The sequence below is a fragment of the Daphnia magna genome, linkage group LG8, assembly GCF_020631705.1.
Source record: "Daphnia magna isolate NIES linkage group LG8, ASM2063170v1.1, whole genome shotgun sequence".
Taxonomy (NCBI): domain Eukaryota; kingdom Metazoa; phylum Arthropoda; class Branchiopoda; order Diplostraca; family Daphniidae; genus Daphnia; species Daphnia magna.
Genome location: NC_059189.1, coordinates 3,530,284 through 3,557,233, shown reverse-complemented (window position 1 = coordinate 3,557,233; position 26,950 = coordinate 3,530,284). Strand labels below are relative to the sequence as shown.

Sequence of the window (26,950 nt, the reverse complement as noted above, 5' to 3'; positions counted from 1 at the left end):
ATTCACAAATTGTGATTGTTAATCACGACTGAAGGACGGAAGAACGGACATACTATGACTCAAAACATACGTCATATGATTTGCACAGGTAGGCTTAATTCTTGCCATCAATATGCAAATTTTTAGAAATGTAAACACAATCATTTTTACAATTTTCAAAGTATGTTTATTTCCACTCATTTTGTTAGCAATGCAATGCCGAGAAAATGTTGAACCTGGAATTTTTACTGATGGAAGTATGGTCTACAGAAGAAAATCATGCATCATAGGGCGATTCATTTCCCAGAAAAGGCTTGGCTCATGGTGGATGCAGACGTGGTTTCCAATATGCCAATCGAATAGTGAAACATTGACGGAATATGAAGTGGCCTCCAACGTCTCAGTATGGCACGGAAACTCCTCCATTTCCTTTCATTTCCTTTCATTTCTTTTAATAACTATGTTACAGATACAATGTACAATGATGAGGGGATGGGGCGGCTTATTCTACGCGTTGCAATGAACTTGTGATAATCTTAAAAAAATAAACGAACAAAAAAAAAATTATTGAAAAATTTCAGACCGATTTGAAAACTTGACCGCGTCGAAAGCGATTGGGTTGGAATGAATGGAAATGTTGTAGTTAATTAGTCTCAGTCTTTTTGTATATATATATAAAAAAAATTGATTGGCAAATAAACCATAGAAGCCCTTACTAAATATCGCAAATAACACGTTAATCGACGGAACCCAAAAGAGACAGGAATGTTACCGTTCCCACCGCTATGGTACAAAATTGGGTTGAAGGATTATTTCAGATAATGAAACCCTGTTGGAGAGTTTTAAAAAGTGGGGGGGAGGGGAATCAACGCGGAAGTAGAGAATGACGGAAATGGCACCGACGGGGCTTCCAAAAGAGAGAGAGAGAGAAAAAAAAAGAGAGAAAGAGAGCTCGACTGGCAGACCCTTTTACATGGCCTCTAACTTCCGTTTAGCAACTGAGAATACAATGAAGAAGGGACAAGGAGGTCATTGAAAGATTTCTCGTTCAGGAATATAGATCTCGTGATGTGTGGCAATTAACAACGCCTGACTGAATTACAGCTATTAGGGGCGTCTTTTTTCATTTTTTTGGCTGTTGAGACTCGAAGCTATCTGGGAGAAGGCGGAGCTGGTACGCCCATCCTTTGGTGAATCATCGAGAGAAGCATGTCAGAGTACTGCTGCATCATTTGGACCATTAACGGGTTGTTTTCGCTCGGTTGTGGCGACGTCGCATTAGCCAAGCGGTCCAGCTCGATGCCTGCTGGCGGAAATTGCAGGGTTTTCAGACTTTGGATTATCGGCACAGAAGCCGTGGAGAGCAACTGCAGCAATTCGGCGCGTTCCCGATCCGACAGATTCGATTCGGACCCTTCCGATGATCCAGTTCCACCTGCCAATCGACGCTGTAAAAGCAGGAGCTGTTCAGTGGCGGCTTTCATCGCCTCGATAGCCAATTCGCACGAGGCACGCGACAACACTTTGTTGGTATCATGTTGATGGCCGCTCTCGGCTAGGGTAGGGGTCGGTGCCGATCGGGGTGCGCCAATGGCCGAAGTAGATGACGTCGTAGGTGTGACTGGACTGTTGAAAAGACTACGGCGGGCCGGATTGGTCTTGGTGGGCGGCGTGAGAAGAAGAGAACGGGCTTTTTCGTTGCGGCCGCCCACCGTTTTCTCAAAGCTCATCACCCTAGCCTTGACGTTGGTTTTCGGCTCGGTTCCGCCAGTGTCCTCGGAGCTGGATGAGTCATGCAACGCCTGTTGGATGTCGCCAGTTGACACGGCTGAAGAAATTCGGCGAACAGGTTGCAACGATTTCATCGGAGTGCCCGCGCTGCTGCCTCCACCGGCACCGACTTTACCTCCCCCGGAGGCAGCCGCTTTGTTGGCCGAGCTGATGGTGGGTCGCATGGCCGACTGGTTAGACAACGGCCGCGAAATGGACCCAAACGAAGGCGATTTCGAAACGCCAGAAGCGACCGTCAGGTTTGCACGGTTGGAATGGATATGATTGGTCGAACCAGAAGCGCTCGATTGGGGTCGTTTGAGTTCACTGTCGGAATCGTTGGCCTGCATAAGAAGACAACCAATTAGCTACCGTATTCAGATCGTCTATATAAGCAAATAAGCCAATTTAAAACAAAGTCTTCACCTGATTGAGAAATCCCATAGAAGAGCTGCGAGTCAGATCGGCCGATAAGGGTCTGAGGGACGTCCGCTTGGCAGGCTGAGTTTGGACAAACTGCCTGGCTTTCTGGGGTTGTGGCTGGGCCTGTGGAGTGGTAGCCATTGGTCGCGACACTTTCCCCGACACTGGTGAAGCAAAACAAAAGCAAGCAAATTACAAATACATCTATTTAAGAGTAAAAAAAAAGGACAGTTGTCGGGAAGCCTTTCAGTTATCGACTGCATCAAACAATTCGAAATCTGCCGACTGGACTCTACGACACGCCAAAGCAGACACAAAGTATTCGGAAAGGGGAAAATGAAACGACGCTACAGAAACTCCAGATGTTTCCACGAGACCGTAACACTTGTTTTCTTTTCTCACCCATTCAATTTTACCAAAAGAGAATCAAAGAAAAACGGAAAACAAAAAAAAAACAACTAAATAATGAGAACAGAAAAAAACAAAAGAAAAACGAAACAGAATCGACGATATACCATTGTTGGGTGGAGAGGGCAAGAGTCTACGTGGCGAAGGTTTCGAGAGGTCGCTCAAAGAGCATGCCCGACGTAGGCCACTGTTGCCGTTCTCACCGTCAGCTTCCTCATCGGTGGCAACTGCTCGACGAAAGAACACGAAGCGGCGGGCACCAACCAAATGCAAGACAGAAAAAGCAGTTGGACAGTCCCCCCAAAAAAATGAAACCGAACAAAAAGAAAAAAAAAAAATAGTATTAACATTTTGAATTGGCGTAATCAAACCATGCACACAAAATAAGACGCAAAAAAACCAACACGGTAAAGCAGCAAAAAGCTTAATCATCAACCATGATTGGATGAGTTACGATGGGTGCAATGCAAATGGGTGCGGCAGGCATTCGTGTTCGTATCGGCCATTACGAGGATGGCACATTAAAAAAAAAATCAGCGAGGCCGGAAGCTACTCGAATACAATTGCCAAAATTGGCAATTAACAAGCAATTGAATGGGGCATGCGATCCAAGTAGCTGTTTGACCGATGGAAGAGAGAATCGAGGGGGAAAAAATAGAGATAAATAATTCTCGAAATGCGATGATTGGTTTGAGAAAGTGCTTCCGATAAGTGAGATGGGCCTCGCGTGTTTGGGATTGGCAGTAGGAATGGTGCGATTCAGAGATGAGTGCTACTCAGGTACACACGTACTCAACATAACAGTGCGTTAGTTAAAGAAATAAAAATTATAACCACAACAATTAATCGGCCAGTGCAGCAACAGCTCGAAAAGTAAAAGGGCTGGCAAAGAACGTCGATTTTCATTCCAACAGAAGACCGGCCCTGATTTGAACCCAAAGGTCAATCAAAAAATATTCATTCTTTTTTTCTTTTTAATTCCAGGTTCATTCCCAACCCACGCCATTTTGTTGGTTTGACTGTGTTTGCATTGGAAAATCATGCAATCAGAGTACGATCGAGTACCTCGCCCACACTGGGCATCGGCTCTGACGTCCAGCGAGGAAGAGGACGAGGACGAGAAGCGTGTTTTGGACGGAAGTAACTGCTGAACGCCTACGCGGCGCGTCCATTTCGATTTGGCGTTGGGCCGATTCGTCATATCCGGCGGGACAGAATCCGGTCCGCTGCTGGCACTGCCTCCGTCGTGCACAGGAGTCCTTTCCCGGCTGGACGGACGGGATCGCGGCTTGCAACGACGATGCGCTTTTAAATCGCATTTGTGTGAAGCCGGCGGGTTCACTTCAGACCTCATTCGCGGATGCACTCTGACCCACGGTTTGCCCAGCTTGCAGTGGCCAGACCGTTGCGAATTGAACGGCAGTTCCCAGCAGACGAAGCGCGGATGAAATTCTTCTTCCTCCTGCCGCCGTTGATGCTGAACATTTAAAAAATCAAGTGGCTCGATACATTCCTGCAAACTATTGGAGCGCGACGTAGCGGCAGGACTTTGCCATCGCTTTCGAGGAGTCGGACACGGTGGAGGGCTTGGGGAAGAGCCCCGAGGAGCACTGATTGCGGCGTGAGTCGAGGACGGATCGAGCGAGTCGCAACTGAGACTGGCTTCGTCATCTTCCATCGCCGTCGACCACAAGCTTGGGTGCGGCAGTGAGTGGTAAGCGGCAGCGGGTTCGCTCCACCGATGCGATATCGGTGCTTTAGGCGAGGGGAAATCGGTCAAACGGGCAACTTGGACAGGTGGGTTAGTAGCGGTTGAAACGGTGACGTCTAGCGAGCGGAAGAGATGGTGCGACTGCAGCAGACGTAGCTTACCTCGATCCTTGGCCGAGCCCCAAGTACGGCCACTCATCGACGACGAGTCCAAGTTTCCGGCGCCTCCTACTCCGGTGGCCGACGACGACATAGTTGGAGTTGGCGATGCCGTCAGCGAGGCAGGTCCACTCTCTCGAAGATCGGTGATACTCTGACTGTTCCTCAAGTTGGACTTGTAGCCAATCTAGTACGCAACAACAACAGCAACAACAACAAAATAGAGAGTGAGAGGAAAACATACAATCGCATAGTCAAGAACAAGACAAAATTGTACAAGTCACACGTCTTTCACAATCCCATTTGAGTCGATAGCAAATGGCGCGCGCGCGTGCATTTTGGCTGTTAGGCGAATCGTTAACACATTGTTGTTATCGTTAATGCAATTGTGGCGTCCAATCAGACGGAAACAAAAAAAAAATAAGGACTTGAAAACTATTTTTTTTGTTTAGAAATATTGGATTTGTTACGCGTACGCTTTGCAATTTGCGTCTAGTTTCTTCGATTCTGCGCTGCAATTCTTCACGCTTCCGGGCAGCCTCCGGATCACGCTGGTTGGCCTTTACGGCGCTGATCATGTCTGCATTGCTGTTGCTTTTGGTCAAAAATTTGGATGTCAAACTGCTCAAATTCGATTTGTTTAAAGGTGATCCGTCGTCCGTTTCGCCAGAGACGACGGTCATATCCAAGTTATCGTTCTGGCCTCCTAGCGACTCGAAATTACTCTTCAGGTACGATTCGCGACGGCCTACTCGATCCAGACTTTCGGAACTGCACAAGACAAAAAGCCCAACCCCCAAGAAAACATTACATTAAAATGCAGGTCAAAGTTAAGGGAGCAATAATTTAAAAAAAAATAATTACTCTACCTGACGGATAGAAGCGACAGTAGGTTCCGTTCGGCAAGCTCACCGCTAGGGGTAGACACTTCATCATCGTCGTCTTCCGAATCTTGCGATCCGGAGACGGAAACCGTACTACTCGGCGGGTTCAGAGTGTAACTAATGCCCAGGTCCGCGGCGGTCGAACGGGGTTTCTTTACACGACGCTGTGATCGGCGTAACTCCTCAACATCCATGGCGTTGACGGTGTAATCACTGGTCAATAAGAAAGTGAGACACTTGCTATTTTTTTTTAGCGCAAAATCAATCAAATCGAGAAGTACCTGCTAGTCTCTTCGTTTTGAGGATAATACATAAGTTTTTCCGTTTGTTCTGGCTCGGTTGACTCGTTGTCCGAATAATCCTCTACATCACCGTCGTGCTCGGTGCCCTCGAAATCCTTGAATCACAAAAAGATTAGTATAAGCTTTTTTATTATTATTATTTTTTAAAAATATCAACAAACTATTCATTTCTAAAGAATCTACCTCCATTTTTAAACTGCTGGCACTGCTGTCGTCAGTCAGCGTTCGCCCACGTCCGCTTTCTGCAGAACTTTCGCCACCTCGCCGCGTTATCTTCGACGTCGGGATCTTTTTTTTTTTTTGTACGTATAAATGTAATTAGTGTTAATCTTAAGTTGCCAGAGTTTGTTATTAAAAAAAAGAGGGGGAGGGACGATAAAAAAAATAAAATCCAGGTTTTTCCTAACTAAAGTTATTATCTTTTCTTTTTCTTTTTTTCTCTTTACACATTACGAAAATGGAGCTAAGCTGTCAGGCGTATAAGTTTATACCTGGAAAGCGAGAGAAGCGCGCTCGATTTCATCGAGGCTCGCAGGACAAGGGACAAACTCGTCAGGTTCGTTCTGAGTAATGAATACAGACAAAAAGACATGAGAGACGAAGCCTACAGGATTAGCCACCGACAATGCCACTCATTCATCGAGAACGGCCGGCGTACAACAAGGACAAGCAGGCATTACGATTCTAGCCAGTAATTCAGGTTACGATGTACGCCAAAAGAAATAAAAAAAAAAAAGAAAAAAAAGCGGAACGTCCAAACAATAGACACTACACGTTTCACATCTCCTTTTACCTCCTTCAGAAACGTTCCATCGTTACGGCCGTAGCTGCGGAATTCGTTACTCTCCAGCGAACTGTCCTTGGAGCCGTCGGAGTCGGCCAGGTTTCCCTTTTCCACTGCGCAGATAAGCAAAATAAAATCAGGATTAATTCAGCGGTTTACCAACCGACACGGTGGTCTTTAAAAACAAAACAAAACAAACAAAAAATGATAAGGCAGACGAACGGATGGAATTTGAGTTGTTGTTGTTGTTGAAAAACTTACTCTGCGATGGAGGAAACGGAATGACGCTATCGCCTTGGTAGAACGATTTGACGGTGATGCCGGAAGCGTTTGTGGTATCCATCCGCTGGGCCCAACGACCCTTGGGTAAATCAACTCCTCCTTTGGCGTTGCTGCCGGGCTTGGCTGGATTGTTTTCACCGATTTGCTTCTTGGCCCAGTGTGGCAGCTGGCCGACGCTGAAGCGATAGTCTTCTTCCATTCCCTGCTGATGAGCGTTGGCGTTGGGATCAAACAATTCCGGCGGCGGTGAGCCGAATTCCTCGTTGTCGGTCTTCAATTCCGGCGACAAGGGGCCTCCACTGCCGCCGCTACCTCCTTGAGCGTTGTAGGTGGTCCGCCGGCTCTCCTTGGCCGCTCGGGCACTCTGCTGAGTCAGCCGTGCTTGAACCGTCACCGTCATATCGTGTGGCAATTTCCAGATGAAGACGCAACCATCGCCCGAAACGCTGACGAGGTGTTTGCCGTCATTGGTGAAACGAAGGCCCGTCACTAGCTCCGAATGGCCGTACATGGTTGCCATGCATTCGCCCGAGTAATAATCGTAAACGGCCAACGTCTTATCCGTGCAGCTGGTGGCTACGTATAGGCCACTGCTATCCAGGCAGAGCTATGGAAAGACACAGACACTCAACGTTTAGATTTCCACCTTTCTTTTACCATCCAATTCTTTCCGACAACAAATAATACTTTGATAAGGGTTCCGTCATCGCTGTTGGATCCTTTGAAAGTCTTGCTGTGCTTGCCCGTCGACGTGTTGTAGACTCGGACGCTGCGATCCTGGCAAGCCGTCAAGATGTGCTTCTGGCTCTGGTCCGATTCCATGTCGTAAAAGGTGGTCTTGCCGACGATATTGTGCCCCCGGGCAAACTGCACCTGGCTGTTGCCATTAGTCTGTTTTCAAAATAGATAGTCATCGTCCTTATTTTTATTATTCTTTTGAACGACTTTGCATTATTGAACGGCCATTATTTGAACAAAAGAAAAGGGACAAAAATAAATTAAAAAAAAAAACGGTTTACCTGTTGCAGTTGGCGGAATATGAGCGACTTGTCGGCACCGCACGAGACCATCTGAAAGAGCCCGTGACTTAAAACGAACCGCACGGAGGTGATGGACGACGAATGGTCATCGAGTGTCTGAACAAAACTGTAGCCCTGTCGTAACGGGGCGGAACAGACGCAATAGATCGATTACATAGAACGAGTACATAAAAGAGCGCTGCTAGCGGTAACATCCGTTGTTTTTTATTTCTTTATCTTCTTCTTCTTCTTCTAAAGGCTTTTTTTTTCACGGCAAGTGGTTTTTTAAAATTTCATATTTTTACCTGATCAACGCTAAAGATGTGAATAAGACGATCACGCGAAGCCGAAGCCAACAGCCTTAAACCGGATTCGGGCTTCGAGTACTCCAGGCTTAGCACTTCCGAATCGTGGGCTTCGATTTTATACAGCTGATCCATGAATTGCATGTCGTGAATCCTAATCGAATCGTGTAAAGGTCATGAAAATAAGGCACAATTATACAAAGTGTCTTCCCCTAACAACTCATCGGATCACCGCAGCGCGTAATGACGGAAATCCGTTACAGCTGTGCGCATGCACACGGCCGGGGATGAATTAAAACAAACAAAAAACAAACATCCGCTCGTTTTCCCACGTGATAACCAAGGACTTACCGAATGTTACCGGCTCGGTCACCCGAAGCCAGATGTTTGCCATCCGGACTGATGCGGATACATCGCACTCCATTACGCGCATCGTAGGTCGAGTCAGTTTTGTCCGACGAGCCTCCCGCTGCCAGATCCTGATCCTTGAGGAAAGTCAGCTCTTGGTCAACGTACAAGGTCTTCAGCAGATCCTTTATTTTTATGAAAGAACAAATAAAAAAAATAAAAAATGAGAAATTACACTTTGAGCGCACACACGTATTTTTTTGGTTCTCTCTCTTCTAAACCGTGCGAAGCCCTTGGACTTTCGACTCGTTTGACGTATACAAGTGAGACATAAAAACTAAGTAGGTTAAGGATTGAATAATCCCATCTCGTATTTCATTTGGCAGACATGATAGTCTGCCAGAGATAACATTCATGCGTGCTTAACATTAAGTATGAGCACACCATCCCATCTTCTCTTCCAGTCTAAACCCTAAAGTCTAAACTTGGTCTGGGACATTGTTGTTTGTCAAAGAACCGTCGTCTTCTTCAAATACGTACATTGCTGTAAATGTTGCGCCGATAGATGGTGTTGGTGCCCATGTTGGGGTCGAGATTCCAGACGCGGATCGTATCGTCACTCGAGCAGGTCACGAACGAGCCAGTGGGCAGAACGCCCTTCATGCCTTCTTTGGACGAGGGGTACGATTCTACGCCCCAGATGCAAGCGGCGTGGTACAAAAACGAATGCGATTTGCCAACCTGCCGTTAAAAAAAAAAAAAAAAACAGAAAACATAACAGATAGAAAAATATTTTTTAAAAATAACGATTGACCCAGCAGACTATAAAATAGACCTAAATATGGTACCTTGCGGATATCGGTGACGTCCCACAAATAGAGGCTGCGATCGCTGTAGACGCAGGCCACTTTGTGGTTCGTCTCGTCGTAGGTGAGCGCCACAGTGTCTGGGTATTTGGCATTGGCCGGATGCGAGGCCATATGACTGATGGACAGACCTTTGGCGACGTCGACGCCGAGATAGTGCGTCCTCGGCAGAGTCGTGACAAACTGCAGCGTAAATGGACTGAAGCATCGGACGATGCCATCAGCGCACCCGACGAAGATGTGCTGTTCACCCACCACTAAGCAATTGGCACTCGACGTCTGCAACGCAACAAACGGTTCAATAAAACCAAATGGAAATAAATCAATTAAATGGAGGAGCTCACTAAAAAACAACTACAGATATCATGAATCACACGTGGGAGGTTGGTCGGAATAACGGTGAACAGTTTGTTTAGAGAAAGGAAAAAACAGTTGTTTCTCTTACCCTTAATTCGACCCATTTGTCGAGCAGGCGACGGTTGTTGAATTCGCAGAGGAGGCCCGTCTTGGTGATGGCGTACGTAGAGTCGCCCATCTCACCGCGACCGCATCCGACATCACAAAAATAGTTGTTGCGCTGCTCGCCCAATATGGCCGATCGACCCATCAACGGCACAGGTTCCTTATACTGCAACACCCACACACACACACGCATTATTTTGGCCCGAGTTTGGGTGATAGGAGGAGAACGAAATCCCGTCCAGCCGGGATGGAAATGAACAAAAAAAAAAACAAGAATGGAAAAAGAGCGTGACCATTAGCATCAATCAATAGAGATAGCGAAATCAAAGAGCGAATGATGTTACAAAACAGGTAGAACGAACATGGCTATTAAAAATCGTGAGGCTGAAAAAATAAAAAATAAAATAGACAACTGAGAAAAAAAAAGAAGAAGCGATGCGAACCTTGGCTGAACGAGAATATTCCAGGTACCAGAATTTGACGTGCCGGTTGCCCACCGTCACGAAGTAGGAGCCGTTCTCTGCAAACGAGACGGCCTTCACCTTGGACGACACCTTGTTGGAGGCCACTTTGACACCGCTACGCCAGTCCCACACATTGACAATCATGTCATGTTGAGAACCGACCGATACCACGTACTTGTGGTTGGGGGAAAAAGCCTAAACACATTTCGTGCGGAAACATCCCCCAAAAAAAAAAAAAAGAAATCAGACAATGAAACAAAATAAAAGGGGAAAACCAAACACTCAAAAAAAAAAAAGAGGAGAAACTGACAAAATAAAATCCATCACGAATTTAAGAACTTGAAAGAATGTTCGCCCAATTAAAAAAGGGACTGGTGTATAAGCACAACACCTTTACATTAAAACAAAAAACAAGTTTGACATCGGAATTTCAAAGGATAAGAATGGCTTCAGCTCTTTTGATTGTGGCCGAGAGGCGCCACGTTATTGTTATTACGTGCAGGACCGATATAGCAGGTAAAAACCCATTCACAGTTAAACAAGAAAAGATTTTTTTTTTTTCCCCGGCTGACGGCGCATTGCGGAACCGAATTAATCTAAAATTCTTCTGCCTTTTTTTTTCAAAATTATTTTTTGTTTTCCACGAATAATGGGGCAAGTCTATAGTAAATATTAAACGGACGAACCGCGAACACGACAAAAAGAAAAAAGAAAATCAATTAACTTACCGCGCAAACGACGCCAAACTTGTGCCCGGCAAATTCGGCCACCTGGCTCCTATCGGCCAAATCCCAAATGCGGACGGACGGCTGGTGACCGCATTCGCCCGTCACCAGGTACTTGCCATCGGCCGAAAACGCCACCGCCGTCAGCGTTTTACGCGATGGATTGACAATGTGAGTTTGACGGTTCTTGCGTGGGTTGAACAACACCACGGCGCATCTGTCCAAACGCAAATGGAAAAAAAAAATTAATCAAAATTGCATTGGAATCATAACCGACTTGGCGCAAGGTGAGACATTTCAAAGACCAGTACGCGGCTGGAACACACACACACACACACAAAAGAGAAAACGGGGAACACGAGGGTCGTTTCGTAACATGCGTCATCCATCACGAAATCAATCAACGATGAAGAGACGATATATATTTTTTTGTTCAGTGGGCACTAGGCCGATTCATCATTGGCCAACGTACGGGTAGACCCACCCGAAAAAATGCCTTCAAGGAGATAGGAATGTGAGCATAGCCGGAGTTAGAGAAGACCGAGAGATAAAAGAGAGAGTGGAGACAACATCACACCGTGACCAAATGATTCAGCAACTGCTAAACTAAATGGCAACGCCAAGGTTTTTTTTTCCTTTAAGGTGACGTTATGGAAGTGACCAACATTTTATTGCTATCTATAAAACATTCACGACTGCCTCCATTTATATTTTAGGAACATTTTTGTTTGCTTAAGATTTTCTCCGGTTTTTTCTTTTAAATCTTCTTTCTTTTTTAATGATTTAAAGCTTTGACACGGACACGCAAACCTCACATTAAAGATTAATTTTTCTTTCTTTTCTTTCCTCAAGTTACGAAAGGAGCAAGCGTTTGCAATTCAAAATCAAAACGACGAGGGAAACATAAATTGGTCAAGAAAAAGTGATGGATCATTGAACAATGGCGAAATAAAAATACATTTTCATAAGAAGACGAAGGCGAACACGCTACAAGCGAAGTGACGTTAGTGTAGACTACGTAACATACCCTGCAGGATAGGCGATGGTTCCAGTATTGTGATCACAGGCCAGCGCCGCATTTGATGTGACGGTCAAGCCGAGGACTCGTTCCAGCTTCACCTACGTTTCAAAAGAAACATGAGAAAAATGAAATATTATCCTGTTTAAGGGGAAAACACAAAAGGACACACACACACACAAAAAGGAAAAAAAAAAACAATGGAAGGGCGCGACCGGTGGGGGGTCACCCCAACGGCGCAAACCAAAGTATGTCCTCTTTCGCACGGACTTTTTTCTTTTTCCAAGAGTCAAAAAGACAACACCATCCCGCAAAGGTGCCAACACACACGCACCCAACATGGTGGAAGAAAATGGATGGAGAGAGAGACAGAGAGATATTTAAAAAAAAGGAGTAAATATAGAACTAATTCACTGCATATTCTTTTCTTCCTCACCTGGCCGTGCCAGGCTACTTCCTTATCGGCCGAAGAATGATGAAGCGATTCTTCATTGTTGGTCCCGGAGGAAGAGAAGGCTACGGGCGCCATGACGGACAACACATCCGTACCCACAAAAAAACACACACACACACCGTACACACTTGTCAACGAAAAGAAACAAAACAAAACAACAACTGGATATGGAAAAAAAAACGCGGCTGTGGCAACACGGAGAAGGGAATACGCTTTTGGAAATCACCGGGGCCGATAGAAAACACTTTGCGTTGTGTGTTTGCGTACACGCGGACGGTCCCGAACGATTACGGGAGTACCGACCTGCACGAACAACCAACTGGAAGTGAGTGGAATTTCTTGCTGAGAGGCCAGCGACATAGTCCCGTCGGCCGTTTTCTCTCTTATTCTTCTTCGTCTTTAACTTTTTTCATTCTTCTGTTCTTCTTCATTTCTCTTCGTCTTTTTGTTATCCCCTCTCTTCTGGACGGCACTCACGAACAAGAACCGAGCCCATAAGGCGCGAATACCACGACAGAAGAGAGAAGTAGAGAATTAAGAAAAAAAAAAAAAAGAATAAAAAAATAGAAGAAAACAAGAAAAAGAAATCGAGGCTAACGACGCGTTCCGCCGTTCGCCGATCAAACAGAACGTGATCCTACCCTCGGAAACGGGTTAAGGTTGCGGATATTCGCTGCGGAAATGAGCGAAATTAACACACTCGTAGAAATAAAAAGCAAAAAAAAAATAAATTAAAAAATTAAACAACAATGCAAAAATGATGGACGACGAGCTTGAGCAGTCGACCGTCATTTCCGGATATATGAAAGGCTCTTTCCATTTTCATTCCCCGTGTTGTCGAAAAGCAAAACGGAATGGAGAAAAATGACGAAGCCACGATCTCAATTCCACGTGTACCTCAAGAACGTAAGAACAATTGAAGACCGCAATGGGATTACGAGGACGACATTCAAAGACGTCAACCCAGGGACTGGATGACGTGATAAAAAAAAACCGTTGAAATAAATTAAATATTTTTTTCTCATGTTTTTTGTTCGTTTTTTTTTTAGAGGGCCGATAATCATCATGCTACACACACCTATTACACATTAAGTATGCAGTCCGCGCCTTTGATGTCTGTTTTTATTTTAGTCCAATTTTGTTCTTTCTTCTCTTTTCCCTGGGCACACAAAACACACAAAAGGACATTCCGATGTCGCCCTAGATTATCTGTTCAGAAAAAAAAAAAATTGAAATGTTTCGAAAAAGAAAGAAAATTCCGGCCGGATAAACTGAGCCACGCAGCAACAGGTACGCTCCTCAATAGAGTTAGAAAATGTTTGAGAGTCAGTTGAACCCATTCTATGTTTCTTCGTTTACAACCAGAGTGCAGTTGGTTGTTGTTGCGATTCCAACAGCGAAAGGAGCAACGAAGAAGACTCTCTCCTTCGCGCTCGCTCCACTGCCGAGTTGCGGTTCTCATTTGCGTTTCTTTCAGAAAAAAAGCTTTTTTTTTTCTCCTTCTTTTGACGACTAGGCGATCACGAAAATTTTGTATTCCGAGTGCGCGGCAAGTCGAGCGCAGAAAGAGTCGACGCCCACCAATAAAATGGGAAGGAAAACAAAAGGGAAAATGAGAAGAAAACCGTTGCAAAAAAGGAGTGGCGTTTTGGGCGAGCGCAAGTCAAACGTACAAATTTCTTTTTATAAATCGAAATTAAATCGGATGAAACACGAAAATCAGAGCGAGTCGCATTTATTTTCTAGGCCGAATCGAGGAGTTATTTTCTCTTGCGAGGCTGAAGAGACAAGCCCATTGTATCGATATCTTGACAGATCAAGATGGATACGTCCACAGTTCAATGGGGGAAAAAACAGCGCGGAGAAAACTATTTGCTTTAAAAAGAAAAAAAAACAACTGGTTCTAAAACGGCCAAAAATAAGAGACAAAAGAAAAGAGAAATCCGGGATTACTAATGAAATTCGCCAAGAAAAAAAGGACAAAAAATATCGCCATCAGACATTTACAATTGTTTGTTGTTTTTTTGTGTGCTGTTAGTTGTCCTACGTAGCCAAAGGGGTAGATGTACGCACTCCCCGTGGGTTCCGTTTGCGTTCAGTCTCGGGACACACAACGAGCAATAACAAACACACACAAAAAATAACAGTCACGGATTCTTTCAGGTCGAATCCTCTCTACCCTGAAATTCTCTTCCCTCCCCCAATACCATCTCGAAAAGAAAATGTTGAAAGCTTTCCGTCATCGTGTCTAGTAGACACTACCTGTCGAGACAAAAAAAAATAAAACCTGCTGCAACAATGTTAAAGAAAAAAAAAATGGAAGTAATTTTTCCTGATTTCAATTTTTTCCCCATTTTTCTTCTTCTTTTTTTTTGGAATAATAGAATGTAACATTTCCTGTTACACCGTAAACCTTTTTTTCCTCGCTAGTCTTCTACGAAATTGTTCTTTGAAGAACATAAAAATGGAAATTAAAACGAAAAACTCGGCCGATTAGACCTTCATAAACATTGTGTCAAAAACATGAAAAATAGACTGTCGTTATCTTGTTCTACTAGGCAGGGAGAGCTGAAACAAAGGTAGGGGCGCAAACAAAAAAAAATTTTCCCCACTAAACGAACTATGTCGGGACTTAACGGTAACTTGGTATACCATACAGATGACGTCGGGACAGACCCGAGAAAAGATCGGTAAGGTAGAAAGAAAGAAAAAGAAAAACAGCCAACAGGTGGGGATGCTTTCACACACACACACACACACACACACATGCAACAAGCCATATGCTACCACCCTTTTTTTTTTCTTTTTTGGCATTATGTACAGAAAAATACGGGCACATAAAGCTTAAAGGGCTTCTTTGTGTGTAACGGACAGGCTTGATTTAACGTCAGAGTTTCATTTTGTCGGTGCTCAGTCAATGAGAGAGAGATAGACGCTTGTCTATCATGACGTGGCTATAAATTATCCAATGATCTGCCGGTGGCGTGATACGAGGCGAATGCCAACATGAACAACGGCGAAAATAAAAACACAAAACAAAACACAAACGAAAAAAAAAAAGGGTAGCGAGGTGGTCAAATTAAATCGATTTCAACCGAGAGAACAATTTTTGGACGCCGTCTGTTTTGTTTTGTTTGTTTTATGTTTTTTCCTTTTATTTTCGAGTGAGAGAGAGAGGGGGGGGGGGAGGACGAAATTAAAGACCGTGAATGAACACAACCCCAATCGCTATAATCGATTTTGCCATTTCACATCGAAAGCGTGGTCCCGGAAACTCTCGGTTCCTCACGACTGCCCATATGTACGTGAGTGTGCGAGTCTGATTTTTGTTTTTAGCCATTCTTATTTCACAAAAAGAAAATCGTGTGCTGCACAGTCCACGATTTTTAAACAACAAGGTAAAAGTAAAAATTAACAAAAAAAAAATCTAAACCAAATTAAAAAAAAAAAAAAAAATGGGGACGGACTAGTGATCACACTCAACATTTCATATCATATACACCTTACAATAAAGCTATTAGCAACCCCTGGTAGGATATGGAGGGCGGTTCCGCCAGCAAGATTTTTTTTTCGAAACAAAGCCCATCAACAAACAAAAAAAAAATCTTATAATAGTATACAATACATCGTGTTATGAAATTCAATAAGGAAAGGGAAAATCAAAGGTTGGGTGTCGGGCTCCACTTACACGTGCAGCAACAAGATAGAGAGGGGAATTTGAAACGTGCCGGAGCATAAGGGAAGCTGGGAAAAAAATGGCTTTGTTATTTCTTTCAAAATGCAATGCACAGGGCCCGACTAGACGTCCGTGCGGTTACTGCGGTGTGTGTGTGTGTGTGTCTCAGTTTGGGCGACACAGTTTCTCTAGCGTACCAAAATTGCACTCTCAACCGTGACGGCAGGAAATCTAACAAGCTCCCTTCTCTCCCGACCAACAACTAGACAAATCATCAAAGCCAATAACAACGATCGGATGCACTCACGGGGAGGAAAAAAAAAGAAGGTGATTGCATGTCACCTTGTTCCAGATTCCTGGTCAGGTAATTGTTACATAGCGAAAGAAAATTGGGGAGTTTGACAAACCGGTGATACTAATTTAATAAACACTTTGGTCGGTTCTTCTTTCTTTCATTTTTGGACAACCGAAACGATCATGTTTTTCAAACAGTTTTTAGTGCGGAATAATTGGGATTCCAATGAATCAAGAAGTCTACCGCACATGGAAAAGGAGATTAGTTGGTTCAATGCTTTCTAGCAGTAAATCAGCCGAACAGAGAAACAAAACACACACAAAAAAGAAATTAAATGTAACTGAAAGCAATGGCGGCGACTGGAACGAAATGAGGCGCAACCGGAGCCCATTCGAATAAGCGCAAAAATGTAGAAGACGAAACAAAAAAACAAAAAAACGATAGACGTGCCAAAGTAATTTAAAAGAAAAGCAGAAAGGCCATTTCTTTTAGTCGCATTTCAATTCCTGTTGGCCCCACTTTTTCTTTTGAAGAGCTCCGATAAAGTGTTCCAACATTCAGGCCATCTTCAATTCCCATTCTTAACCAATTTTCGTCTTGTCTTAACATCGTGAGGATGACATCTTACGACATGGCTGGAAATGGGGACGTTTTCAGCCGTGAATTGCAAGGGAGGCGACAACGTGGAATTGAACAGAGTCACGATTAACGAATCGCCGAAAAGAATGAAGAGAACGTAAAAAAACAGAAGAAAAGAAAAGCTTGTCTCATTCAGCGATAAAAATTCGCCATTTCGTTTCATTTTCTCTTTTTCGTGATAAGATGACAATTCAAAGGGAAACCAGCAAGTCGTTCGAACAACCGACAAACACATAAGCCAAAATAATAGGCTCTCTGTACCGCCGTCTGTAAATCCACAGGAAGTCGATAAGGTGCCCTTGCAGATGGAAAGCTTAAATTGCTTGTTTATTTATTTGTCCCGTGTGTGTCCCCTAGTCGAAGTGTGGAGTTCAAGAAAAAAAATGGGCCGCGCGCGCATGTCCAGCATATTCAAATACAAATCTCGATAAAGAAGTCCAGGTAGACAGGTAGGAATGGGAAAAGAGAAGAACCTGCTCGGTTCAAAACAACCAAAAAAAAAAAAACCAAAAATGGAATGCGCAGACACACACAATTTTCAGAAAGATAAGGGCATGGGTGGAGTTTAAAACAGAATCGAATGAAACGTTATGTAAGGTTTCCTTTTTGACAACATCGATCGTTTCTTTTCTCGACTCGCCGTTTTCTGAAATCTCGTCCAAGCCCGAAGGAAAAACGCAAAAAAAAAGGTGAAAGAATAAAAAAATTTATGCAAGAACAAGAGAGAGAGAGAGAGAGAATAAAAATATGCATTTTCAATGAGGGCGTAACACGCGCAATTTTTTTTTCCGCCTTACTCTCATCTTTTGGCTGTTGTCGACGACCTCATTCTCTGTTGTCTTCGGTCCAGGTAGTGCCGCCCGGCCACCATTAATGACAACGTTTTTCTGAATCATCTGTCTGCTTTTGTTTTGACTTTCTTCTTCTGATAAGCGATCACTTTACGACGCAAATACTTTAGTCCTGACGGATTTAACAATAAAACAAGGTCCGGCGCAAAATAAACAAAACAAATAACACGCTCCTCGCTTATCGCATCATATTGTAAGTCGTTGTAAACAACGAGCAAACAACGACAGCTAACACCACCGTTGGGGAGCCACTGAATCGCGTTTACGGCAACATTCACTTGGCGAAACAAAACGAATTTTTCGATGTGGACTTTTGTTTTTCCTCTAGCGTTACGTTTAGCGTTCGTTGTGAACGGGTCGCAGGCACGGGACAAACTGGACGTTCACAGACGGCGGTCACAGAGACGACCTCGTTCGACTGGGCGGCCGTAGACGGACTGAAGGGGGGAATATTTTTCAAACAGTATATGCCCAAGCGCGCTAGAGACACTCGTGTCTAACACACCCACCGAACCCAAAGCTTCATTCGCCGAACCTGTATGCACCTGACTGGGGGGGAAGACAAAAAGAAAATGGAAAAGGCTTCTCTCTCTCATTCTAAAATTTTTGTTCCTTCTTTTCTTTTGTTGTTTTTTCCCTTTCTCTTTCCGTTTGAGAACACGAGCCATTCCAGACGAATTTTTAATTTTTCTCGGTCGTGATGTTCGGCTGCAAAACAAGAGGAAACATCCGACTGACCTCGACCCAGTAGTGCCCCCTGATTTGTAAACATGCTGCTGTTGCCACTGTTGTCGGGTTTTAGCATTGTTTTTCTAATAATGATTAACGTAGTAGAGATATCATTGGTATGATGGACGGCTTTCTCTTTCGCACGCCTTGAACTTGCAATTGGAAAAACGAGATATTGAACAAAAAGATCAGCTAAGCGTAAATAGAGAGAGAGAGAAAAAAAAAGGTAGACAAAAGACAATTGGAAGCCCCACATCGACGTGCCTTTCTACCTAATCAGAATTGCGTAGACGTGTGGCGTAGGGTTTTCAACATTCGTGCCTTTCATAGGTCTGCTCCAATGATTCAAAAACAACAAGTCAAGATAGAGAAAGAAAAAAAATGCAGCCATTTTAATCTGATAGAGGAGTCCAAATTGGAGGAAGACAATAAAGGTATAAGATGTGTGTAGCAGAAAGCAGAAATGAGCCAAGGTATACTACTAGGAAAGACTGGGACATTCATATTCATTTGTGGTAATTTCAGTCACGAAGTAATAACCCTTGACGAAAAAGAATGGAGAGAGAGAGAGAGATGTACAAAAGAGTCACGGCCCTTATCAGACATGGCCATCTGCTCACGAAATACTGTTATGGGGTGAGGGAAGACGCTTTTCAATTGATCACGATGCGTTATCAACAATATAGGACGTGGGCGTAGGGGCTTGATTTTCATAATCCGTCGCTTGTGCAAGTGCAGGCACCGTGATGATTGACAACAATAATTTACAAAACAAAACAAAACAACAAAAAAACGGTTGATTCTCCGAAAGATACACCCAGGTGGCTAGATGGTGTCGGTGATAAACGTCTCACCTATTAAATTTCAAAAATGCTCAAGGGCATGGCGATATACGAGGCTCAAACGAGAGAGAAAACGGCTGTTTTGTATCAAGATAAACACTTGACACGACGTTTTTTTTTCTCTTGTAGACTTTTCCTATTCTGATTTCGACTCCCATCCGTCGCACAAACAATGGGGAGGAGAGGCACACAAAGTGGATGTAGCCATCAGGACCGGTGCGGAACTTTCTCTTTCTTCGCCATCATAATTGGCGGAATGTTTTTACTATTCAAATGTTTCTTGTGTTTCTTCCACAAGGGCGTTAGAGAGTCGTAGCGACGTCCGCCTTGTCGTCAACCAGGGTCGCTTATCAACCTGTCAGTACAAAATAATTCCGACAGCATCCGCAATTCAGTACGCCATAAGAGGGAGCTCGAACTTGACAGGTGCGCTTGTCTCCTTTTATTACAGCATGCGTCCATTTCGGGACAAAGCCACGTTTTTCCAAGGTCCCTATCCTTCTGCCACTTTTGTGTTTACTCTTCCATTTAGGATAAGGTTAGACTAGGGACCGTCGCAGTTGTTATTGAAAACGACGAACAAAAACAAAGGAACCCCGGAGGTGGAAAAAATACAGAGCGTATCGACCAAGAAGACGGTCGATCGAAAACGTATACACGACCTTGACGACCCGCGGGACTAGTGCAGCAGGAATGCTTAATCAGCCCCACACGTATCAACAAAGTCACGGTATGAATAATCGGATAGCTGTTTATAGGAAAAGGTCAAAAGTGAATATTGTAATATTTCCTCGGAGAATCTTGACCATTTTCTCTTTCGTTTGGAACGTGATCTGAATGCTGACGATGGACTCTCTCGCTAGTGGCCATTTTCAAGCAACAAAAAACGAAGACTAAAATGGCCAGTGGAGACGGGCAAACGAGAGGGATCCTACGCCATCTTCGGAGCGACTGATTAATGACTAGTCGGAGAATGGTTTATCGTAATGGTCCACCTTACGATTCTCAAGGCTTCTCTCGCCCCAAAACTGCAGCTAGTGGAATCACGAGTCGGGTCACTAAACACCAGGGGAGCAGAAAAGCAACAGCCAAACAGTCACGTTGTTGTGCAGTAGGAAGAATCCTTACAACTCGTTTCAGAATTTGTAAACCAGTGCCGACTAGTTTAATTACTTCGGAACTCTTAGTTGTTTTTTTTTTTTTCTTGTTTAGAGAAGGAGAAAGAGAGAGAGTGAACCAGCGCTCTGGCCGTTAAAGGAGACCGCGTTCAAAAAAGAATAAAAAAATTTACATCCCGTCACACCATGTTTGGAACGAATGGTGCAGCAAAATGGGATCCTTCCACATTCCGATTGTTTCCTATTCGTAGCTGGACTTAATATTATGTTTACGAATGATATGAAGGATTCTGAGGGACCATATTGTAAAACATCAATTTGCCCGCCAGGTTTGTGCAGGACAATTTAAACATCAAGGCGACTTGGAAAGATTCCATCCTCTGTTGCGTTTCTGCAGCACGCAAAGCCGACAGGTGCCGCATTCGGTAAAAAGCAAATGAGCAAACGAGATATGGGCACAATGCTCAGGTTTGGGTGGATACGGGCTTCGTATCGAGTTTAAACATGGAGGCGTTGTTTTCGGACTGCCGCTGCGATTCCCTTGACCGCCCGCGATAGCCAAAAGAATCTCACGAGCCTTTTTTTTTTTTAGTGGATTTGAATAGACGACAATCCATCACCTCTCACTTCCTTTTTCACCAACTCGAAAAAAGGGGGGGCCTGTCGCTTTCATTCACACGGACCGATGAAAGACATGCGAAAAACCATTCCTTAGATTAGCATAAATGAACCAGGGGCACGTTGACAATCTACCAGAATTAGGACACCACTGTCTCTCCTTAAAACTGAATGAAGGTGGAGGAAATAAAATAGTGTTTAAAAAGAAGATTGCAGTTTTTTTTTACAACAGAAGGATTCCACACCGCAATGGTTCAAGTTATGAATGCCTTGCAGGCATGTTTCTTTAGTAGTGCAAGATGATGACTCACATGACATTCGAGCCATCTGAAACAGATTTCCTTCACAATGGACACTCACCCACATGAATAACAAAAAATTATAGGTGTCTTGATACATCTGGTCACGCAACACCCACCAAGCGAAAAAGTCAGGGGTGAGCCACACCGAGTTCAGCAGGATATGCAGTCACTGATCAATAAGAGAAGGTCTAATATAATTACCCGTTCTGAAACTGCAACATCTTCTTTTCCCCTCCTTAGTTGAGGAACTCTTATGATTTTCCCTTCTTGGTTTCCTGCAAACTCCATCACAATTCAGCTTTCCTAGGCACTACGAATGTATCACTCAACGATGACACCTGAAAATCAGCAAAGGGAAAAGACAAATTGACATCAAGATTAGAAAAAATACAGATTCCTCTACAATTTGATAAAAATGTTGATAGAAAATTATTTAATGCAAAACTGTCCATACAACATTCAGGAAGCTACTTCTTTACGACATTCGACATTTATAATTTACCTTCAGAATGAAACAGAAGACATGTCAGATATACACGAGGAATCCTTTGAGTCGTTTGGAATGAACACGATAAATGGTAACAATAACTAGAACATAAAAGTCGATCACATAAAGAAGAAGTAGATCAAAGCCGACTGTGTGAACGTTTGATCACTTAAGGTTATCGAACACTGCAGAATACAAAAAGAGAAGGTTACATTACAAAGACCGAAAGACGGTTACGAATTTACGGGTTGTCAGATAAGGACCACTGCCATCTACCGACTACCACCAACAGCACAGATAAGAAGAGATGGATTAGCTGCAAGATGGCGTGGAAGTCATCTTAGGATAGCAAATCGATTCAGACAGAGGCACAAATCATAATAATACGAAACGAAAAATAAAAAGTACTATACTGGGCATATACTAGTTTACAACCCACTCGCTCTCATGGTAGAATTAAATTTTCAGTTTCTTCACTCTATAAATCTGTAATGGTAACTTATGGTCGCCGGCCGACACATGATAAAACTTTTAAACGATACATTTCTTCTTCCTAGGTAGTATCAATAGTTTCTAAAACCATCTGATGTAAAAGTTTGACTATAACTTTTTGAATCTCGTATACGATTGGTGAATGGAAAAAACTGGGAATGGTTGTTTTGGTGACTTCCGTTGACAGTTGTTTAACAGAGCTTCTGTTGTATGTGAACAGTAAATCATTGAAGGAAATATAACAACCACGTTATCAAATCAATGTGATTATGGAACCGGATCATAGGAAAGTCAACTCTCGGAGCATGGGGGACACGGGCTTTTACTCTAAACAAAACTCTTGAAGATCATTCTATTAACCGTCGACTGTCTAAAAAACTTATTTAAGTTAATTTGAAAAACAAATAATGCATGAATATAAGGATATTAACTAGACTTTTATTACGGATCTAATATAAAAGAATGTAATGGTTTCACGCATTTTTCGTCGTACGAAAAATGCCCAAAAGATGGCGTAACGGTGTCTACAAAAGTCCTCTGGTAATTAAATAATGTGAAAATAAATAGAAAAAAAAGCTTTGTAGACTCAAAAGCAAAACCTGCAGGCACACTAATCACCTTCAGTGAAAAATGTTCTCAAACTTGAGGCAATAAAAACAGCACATTCTTGAAATCTCGAAACTTTTCAAAGTCTATAGGGAGAAAATATTTGATGCACTAGACTTTTGGACGAAAGTTTGTTTGTATATGTCTTTTATCTACTAACTGAATTCAATTTCGTTGATAACACCAGCTTTTTCTAAGGATAAGGGCCCTTGAGGCTATCACTTAATGAGTACCGCGCACTACATATACCGTATAGTGTTTCGACGACACAATTGAACGCGACGCAGCTTGAACATTGAACGGTGGCAGCGGCAGTTACCGCTCGATGATTGGATGCTAAATCACATTACAGGCAGGAACTTTCGGAAATGAAAAAAAAAATTAATTTTTATCAACAAAACGATATAAAAAAAAAAAACTTTGCAGGATAAATAACGAAGCCTCTACCCCCGAACTTGTGACATTAATTCAGTCAAGGCTCGCCCCTAAAGCTTTTTCAATCTCCGTTGGCGGGAGGTTTGAAGAGGTAAACAACTGATGCCAGCTGGTCTTAATCCGCAAAGACACAGTCACGTACAAACTCCAATTTTTGCGCTCACAACAACAATGCCAAACTTACTATGTGCGTTTGCGTGATATACAACACACACAAAAAATGAGCGTCAGGCTTAATTTTGTTGACTCTTATTTTAAAAAGCAAGGCCGAGGAAGTCGATCCGGGTCCCGTCTGCATCAGCCGTGCAAGGTGCCCCCTGCCTTGGTTTTAATTTGCAGCAGACATCCAACTGGAAACAAAACCCAAGCGAGTTGTCGTGTTGCAGACACAGCTGGTGTGCGCCAGTGATGAATATCAGTTGATTATCATGTGCGCAAACACGCCGAAATTCCCATCCCATTTGTGCGGATTAAAACTACAGACAACATTGTCTTTTGTTTGAATTTTTTTTTGTTCTTTACCACGGAAGCGTAAAAATACATTAGACTCTTTGTTTTTAAAACGAATAATTTAGTAAATTAACGTCAGTCTTACCGATGTAGGATTGTAGGAAACCTTTTAAAAGAAGAAGTTCTCAATTATTAGCGACTGCATGCCTTTGGGTTCGAATTAAATCAAAAACACTGCCACCTTGTTTTCATGTGTTATGTATATACTGTATATACTCAATGCACCTTTTATTTCCTTAATTATGCTTGTCCCAAAAAAACCGCATCTTTCTTGCCAAAGAGCTCTAAGCCAAACCTTGTTTCATAGAATATCCTTTGCCGTCTTCATTACCTATGTGCTATACCTCACTGCTTCAGGATTGCTCAACGGCTAGCATGTTTCTCTGATGGTGCCTGTCTGCCTTTTATTTTCAAAGTATATTATCCACGTTCAGCATAAGATCCTTTTATCCTTTGGCGTGCTGCACAGTTGCTTCTTCCATTTTCCTTGTTTTCACGCTGTCCTCCCGTTTACGACACTAAAGGCAGAAAACAGAAGGGCGTCCGTTTACGACTATGTATTAGGGATAAGACACCACCCAACGCACTTCATAGTTTGTTCGATGTGGGAGGGAGGAAATAAAAGAAAAAGGGGGGGGAGGACGATCAAACGGGGCGAAAGTAACTTGACGGTCGGATCTCATCTGCTAGCATGCATCGGCAAACGAAGAGTTGAATAAAATGAATATTTAAATAAAGTACTTGACGTATAAATGCGTTATATAACTGATTTCTTTTTATTATTTTTTTCTCCATTCACTTCAAACTTTGATTTTGGACGCAGAGAACAAAGCGGATGAATGTCGATATGAACAAGTTACACAACAACTTGCGCTCTTGTATTCAATGGGCATGCGGATAGTTGTCGAGACATCCGGGCCCATTTCAGCGGATTCCTACACACAGAGGAGAAGAGAAGTTAAAACAATCGTTAGGTGCTTTTTATACGAGTCTTCTCGAGCTACAACACACCATAAACTATTTATGTCGAATTTTTTTTTAATACTTAGAGAAAAACAAAACAAACAAAAACAATTTTAGTTTGTTGGCAGATTATTTGTTTTCTGCGTGATGCCTATCGCTGAAATTTGTGCTTCCTAAACTGATTGGCTAAAAATGGAACACATACGAAAATCCTTTGCTACTTGAGGACACAGCATTATATCGCTTTTGATTGTCGGAACTCCTTATTGTAAAGTCTAGACAATCCCACAATTACAGTTGTCCTTTTTACTACAAAGAAGATTGTAATGTTCCTTTTATTTTTCGGAGGGGGAGAATTCTCGTACGAGTTTCTTTTTTAAAGCGTCTTTCCTTCGCTGCGAGATTACCCTGGTGTAGTTGTCGATTGGCCGTTATATTGCGTGTTGGTCGGCTAAAAGATTCTGGCGTGTCGCTGTTGGACAAAATCTCAAGCCTTTTTCAAAAGGGCGACTTGGTGCTGGGTAAAAGACACGTAAAAGGTCACTTCCGTCACGTCTCTTTCAAAAAGGGGCCACCCGTCACGCAAACTCGAGCACAAACGGGAAGACAAAAAAACAAAAAAAACAAAATGGATACGCAAAGCGCAGTTGACTTTTCCTACCCCCATAAATGTTGAAGGTAAAGTCAAACTACGTGTAATAGTGAGATGCACGTCACTTAGGCGTCGCATGATTTTCCTTTCCCCCTTCTCCTTCCCCCTTTTTTTTTTATTGACTCGGTTGTACGTAACTAACACGGAGAAGAATATTAGCCTATATAGTATTATACGTCCGGTCATGAATCACCAAGTCTCGACGGCTTGGCCAATTCAAAAGATCACGAAACGAATACAAATTGGCCGGGCTTCGGGACTACGTTTTTTTCTTTCCCCTTTTTCTTTGTTTTTTTTTAACATTCTCGTTTCCCATTCGTTGGACTTTTTTAAGGACTATATTGGCAATCGCAGTTGTGTCGAAAAGGGGAAAAAGGTCCAAATTCAAAAAGTGTCACATTTCTATATAAGGATATGAATAGAGGGGAAAAGTAAAACGAACGATGTTGGCATTTTCCTCTCTTCCGTGTTGTGCGCCGATCGTGAATAACGACATGTCCACGAACACGCCGCCCTATTTGCTATGCATTCGTATATCTGCACACACTGTAGGTCTATACATATATAGCCTTGCGTATATAATCCCAGCCTGGGGAATTCATACATTTAGATGTATTGGCTGGGAATATCTGCTCTATATATGTATATACGAAACCATCCCGCCCTTCTTCGCACAACACAAACAGAAAAAAAAAAAATGGTCCTAATAATATTTATCTCAAGTCTCCATACAGAAAACCACCAATCGATGTAATACATCAGGTTCAGGAAAAGAAATATCAGAAGACGTATAAACCAAACAAAGAGAGCTATAAATAAATAAAGCCAAGCAAAAATATATACACGACTGCACACCGTTATACCGGATGATTTTCTCTTTTTTCTTTTCGCAAAAAAACAAAACAAAAAACGAACGAAGAGTTTTGCAATAGCTATGTGTGTACCACGTATAGTCCTCCTCTTTCTGCACGCAGCTACACGGGTGTTTCGTGTGGCTCAACCTTCTTATTATTTTTGTTGCGCATCCGTTCGCCAGTCTCCGTTTTGCGTCTGGCGCTTTTGCTCATTGCGGAATAACGGTCGCATCGCAAATGAGGAAAAGAAAAATAAAAAAAAAAAAAACTAAAGGAAAAGCGGGTCTTTTTTATTTACACAAATTTATACGAAAGCCTGTCTGCTGTATTATACTGTTCCGTACGGCTGTCACGTTTTTATCTTGACTCGAACATATACCCTCGTCTCTCTCAGTCCCGCAAACAGACGATTAATTATACACGCCCTTGTCTTGTGGGCTTGTACTATATTCCGGAATAAATCGCATTTTTTTTTGTTTTTTTGGGGTCTTTTACCAATTGCCCTTCCTTTTTTCGGCA

General features: G+C 43.0%; 1 protein-coding gene and 1 long non-coding RNA gene across 6 annotated transcripts in view; both read right to left on the bottom strand.

The window, feature by feature from the left end:
- Positions 1 to 143: 143 nt before the first annotated feature.
- LOC116935987 (mitogen-activated protein kinase-binding protein 1) lies at positions 144 to 22,155 on the bottom strand. Of its 5 annotated transcripts, XM_045177899.1 has the most exons (23): positions 21,935 to 22,155; positions 21,634 to 21,770; positions 11,918 to 12,009; positions 10,894 to 11,107; positions 10,145 to 10,360; positions 9,685 to 9,867; positions 9,222 to 9,518; positions 8,914 to 9,114; positions 8,377 to 8,558; positions 8,026 to 8,179; positions 7,721 to 7,855; positions 7,389 to 7,592; positions 6,681 to 7,308; positions 6,429 to 6,532; positions 6,127 to 6,198; positions 5,819 to 5,923; positions 5,615 to 5,730; positions 5,319 to 5,546; positions 4,926 to 5,220; positions 4,453 to 4,636; positions 2,688 to 2,807; positions 2,176 to 2,336; positions 144 to 2,093 (listed from the first exon to the last, which is right to left on the bottom strand). In XM_045177899.1, exons 2-23 carry the CDS (start codon positions 21,718 to 21,720, stop codon positions 1,131 to 1,133), a joined length of 4,941 nt encoding a protein of 1,646 aa, XP_045033834.1. In that variant the 5' UTR covers positions 21,721 to 21,770; positions 21,935 to 22,155; the 3' UTR covers positions 144 to 1,130. The 5 variants fall into 5 exon arrangements, with proteins under 5 accessions (XP_045033834.1, XP_045033832.1, XP_045033833.1 ...); XM_045177897.1 differs by lacking the exons at positions 21,634 to 21,770; positions 21,935 to 22,155 and adding an exon at positions 17,770 to 18,260; XM_045177898.1 differs by lacking the exons at positions 21,634 to 21,770; positions 21,935 to 22,155 and adding an exon at positions 12,345 to 12,688.
- A 2,349-nt stretch (positions 22,156 to 24,504) lies between these two features.
- The window catches only part of LOC116935984, a 43,663-nt gene continuing 41,217 nt past the window's right edge, over positions 24,505 to 26,950 (bottom strand). The window contains exon 5 of the long non-coding RNA XR_006650364.1: positions 24,505 to 24,897. This is a non-coding gene — a long non-coding RNA (uncharacterized LOC116935984). The remainder of the gene's footprint in view (positions 24,898 to 26,950) is intronic.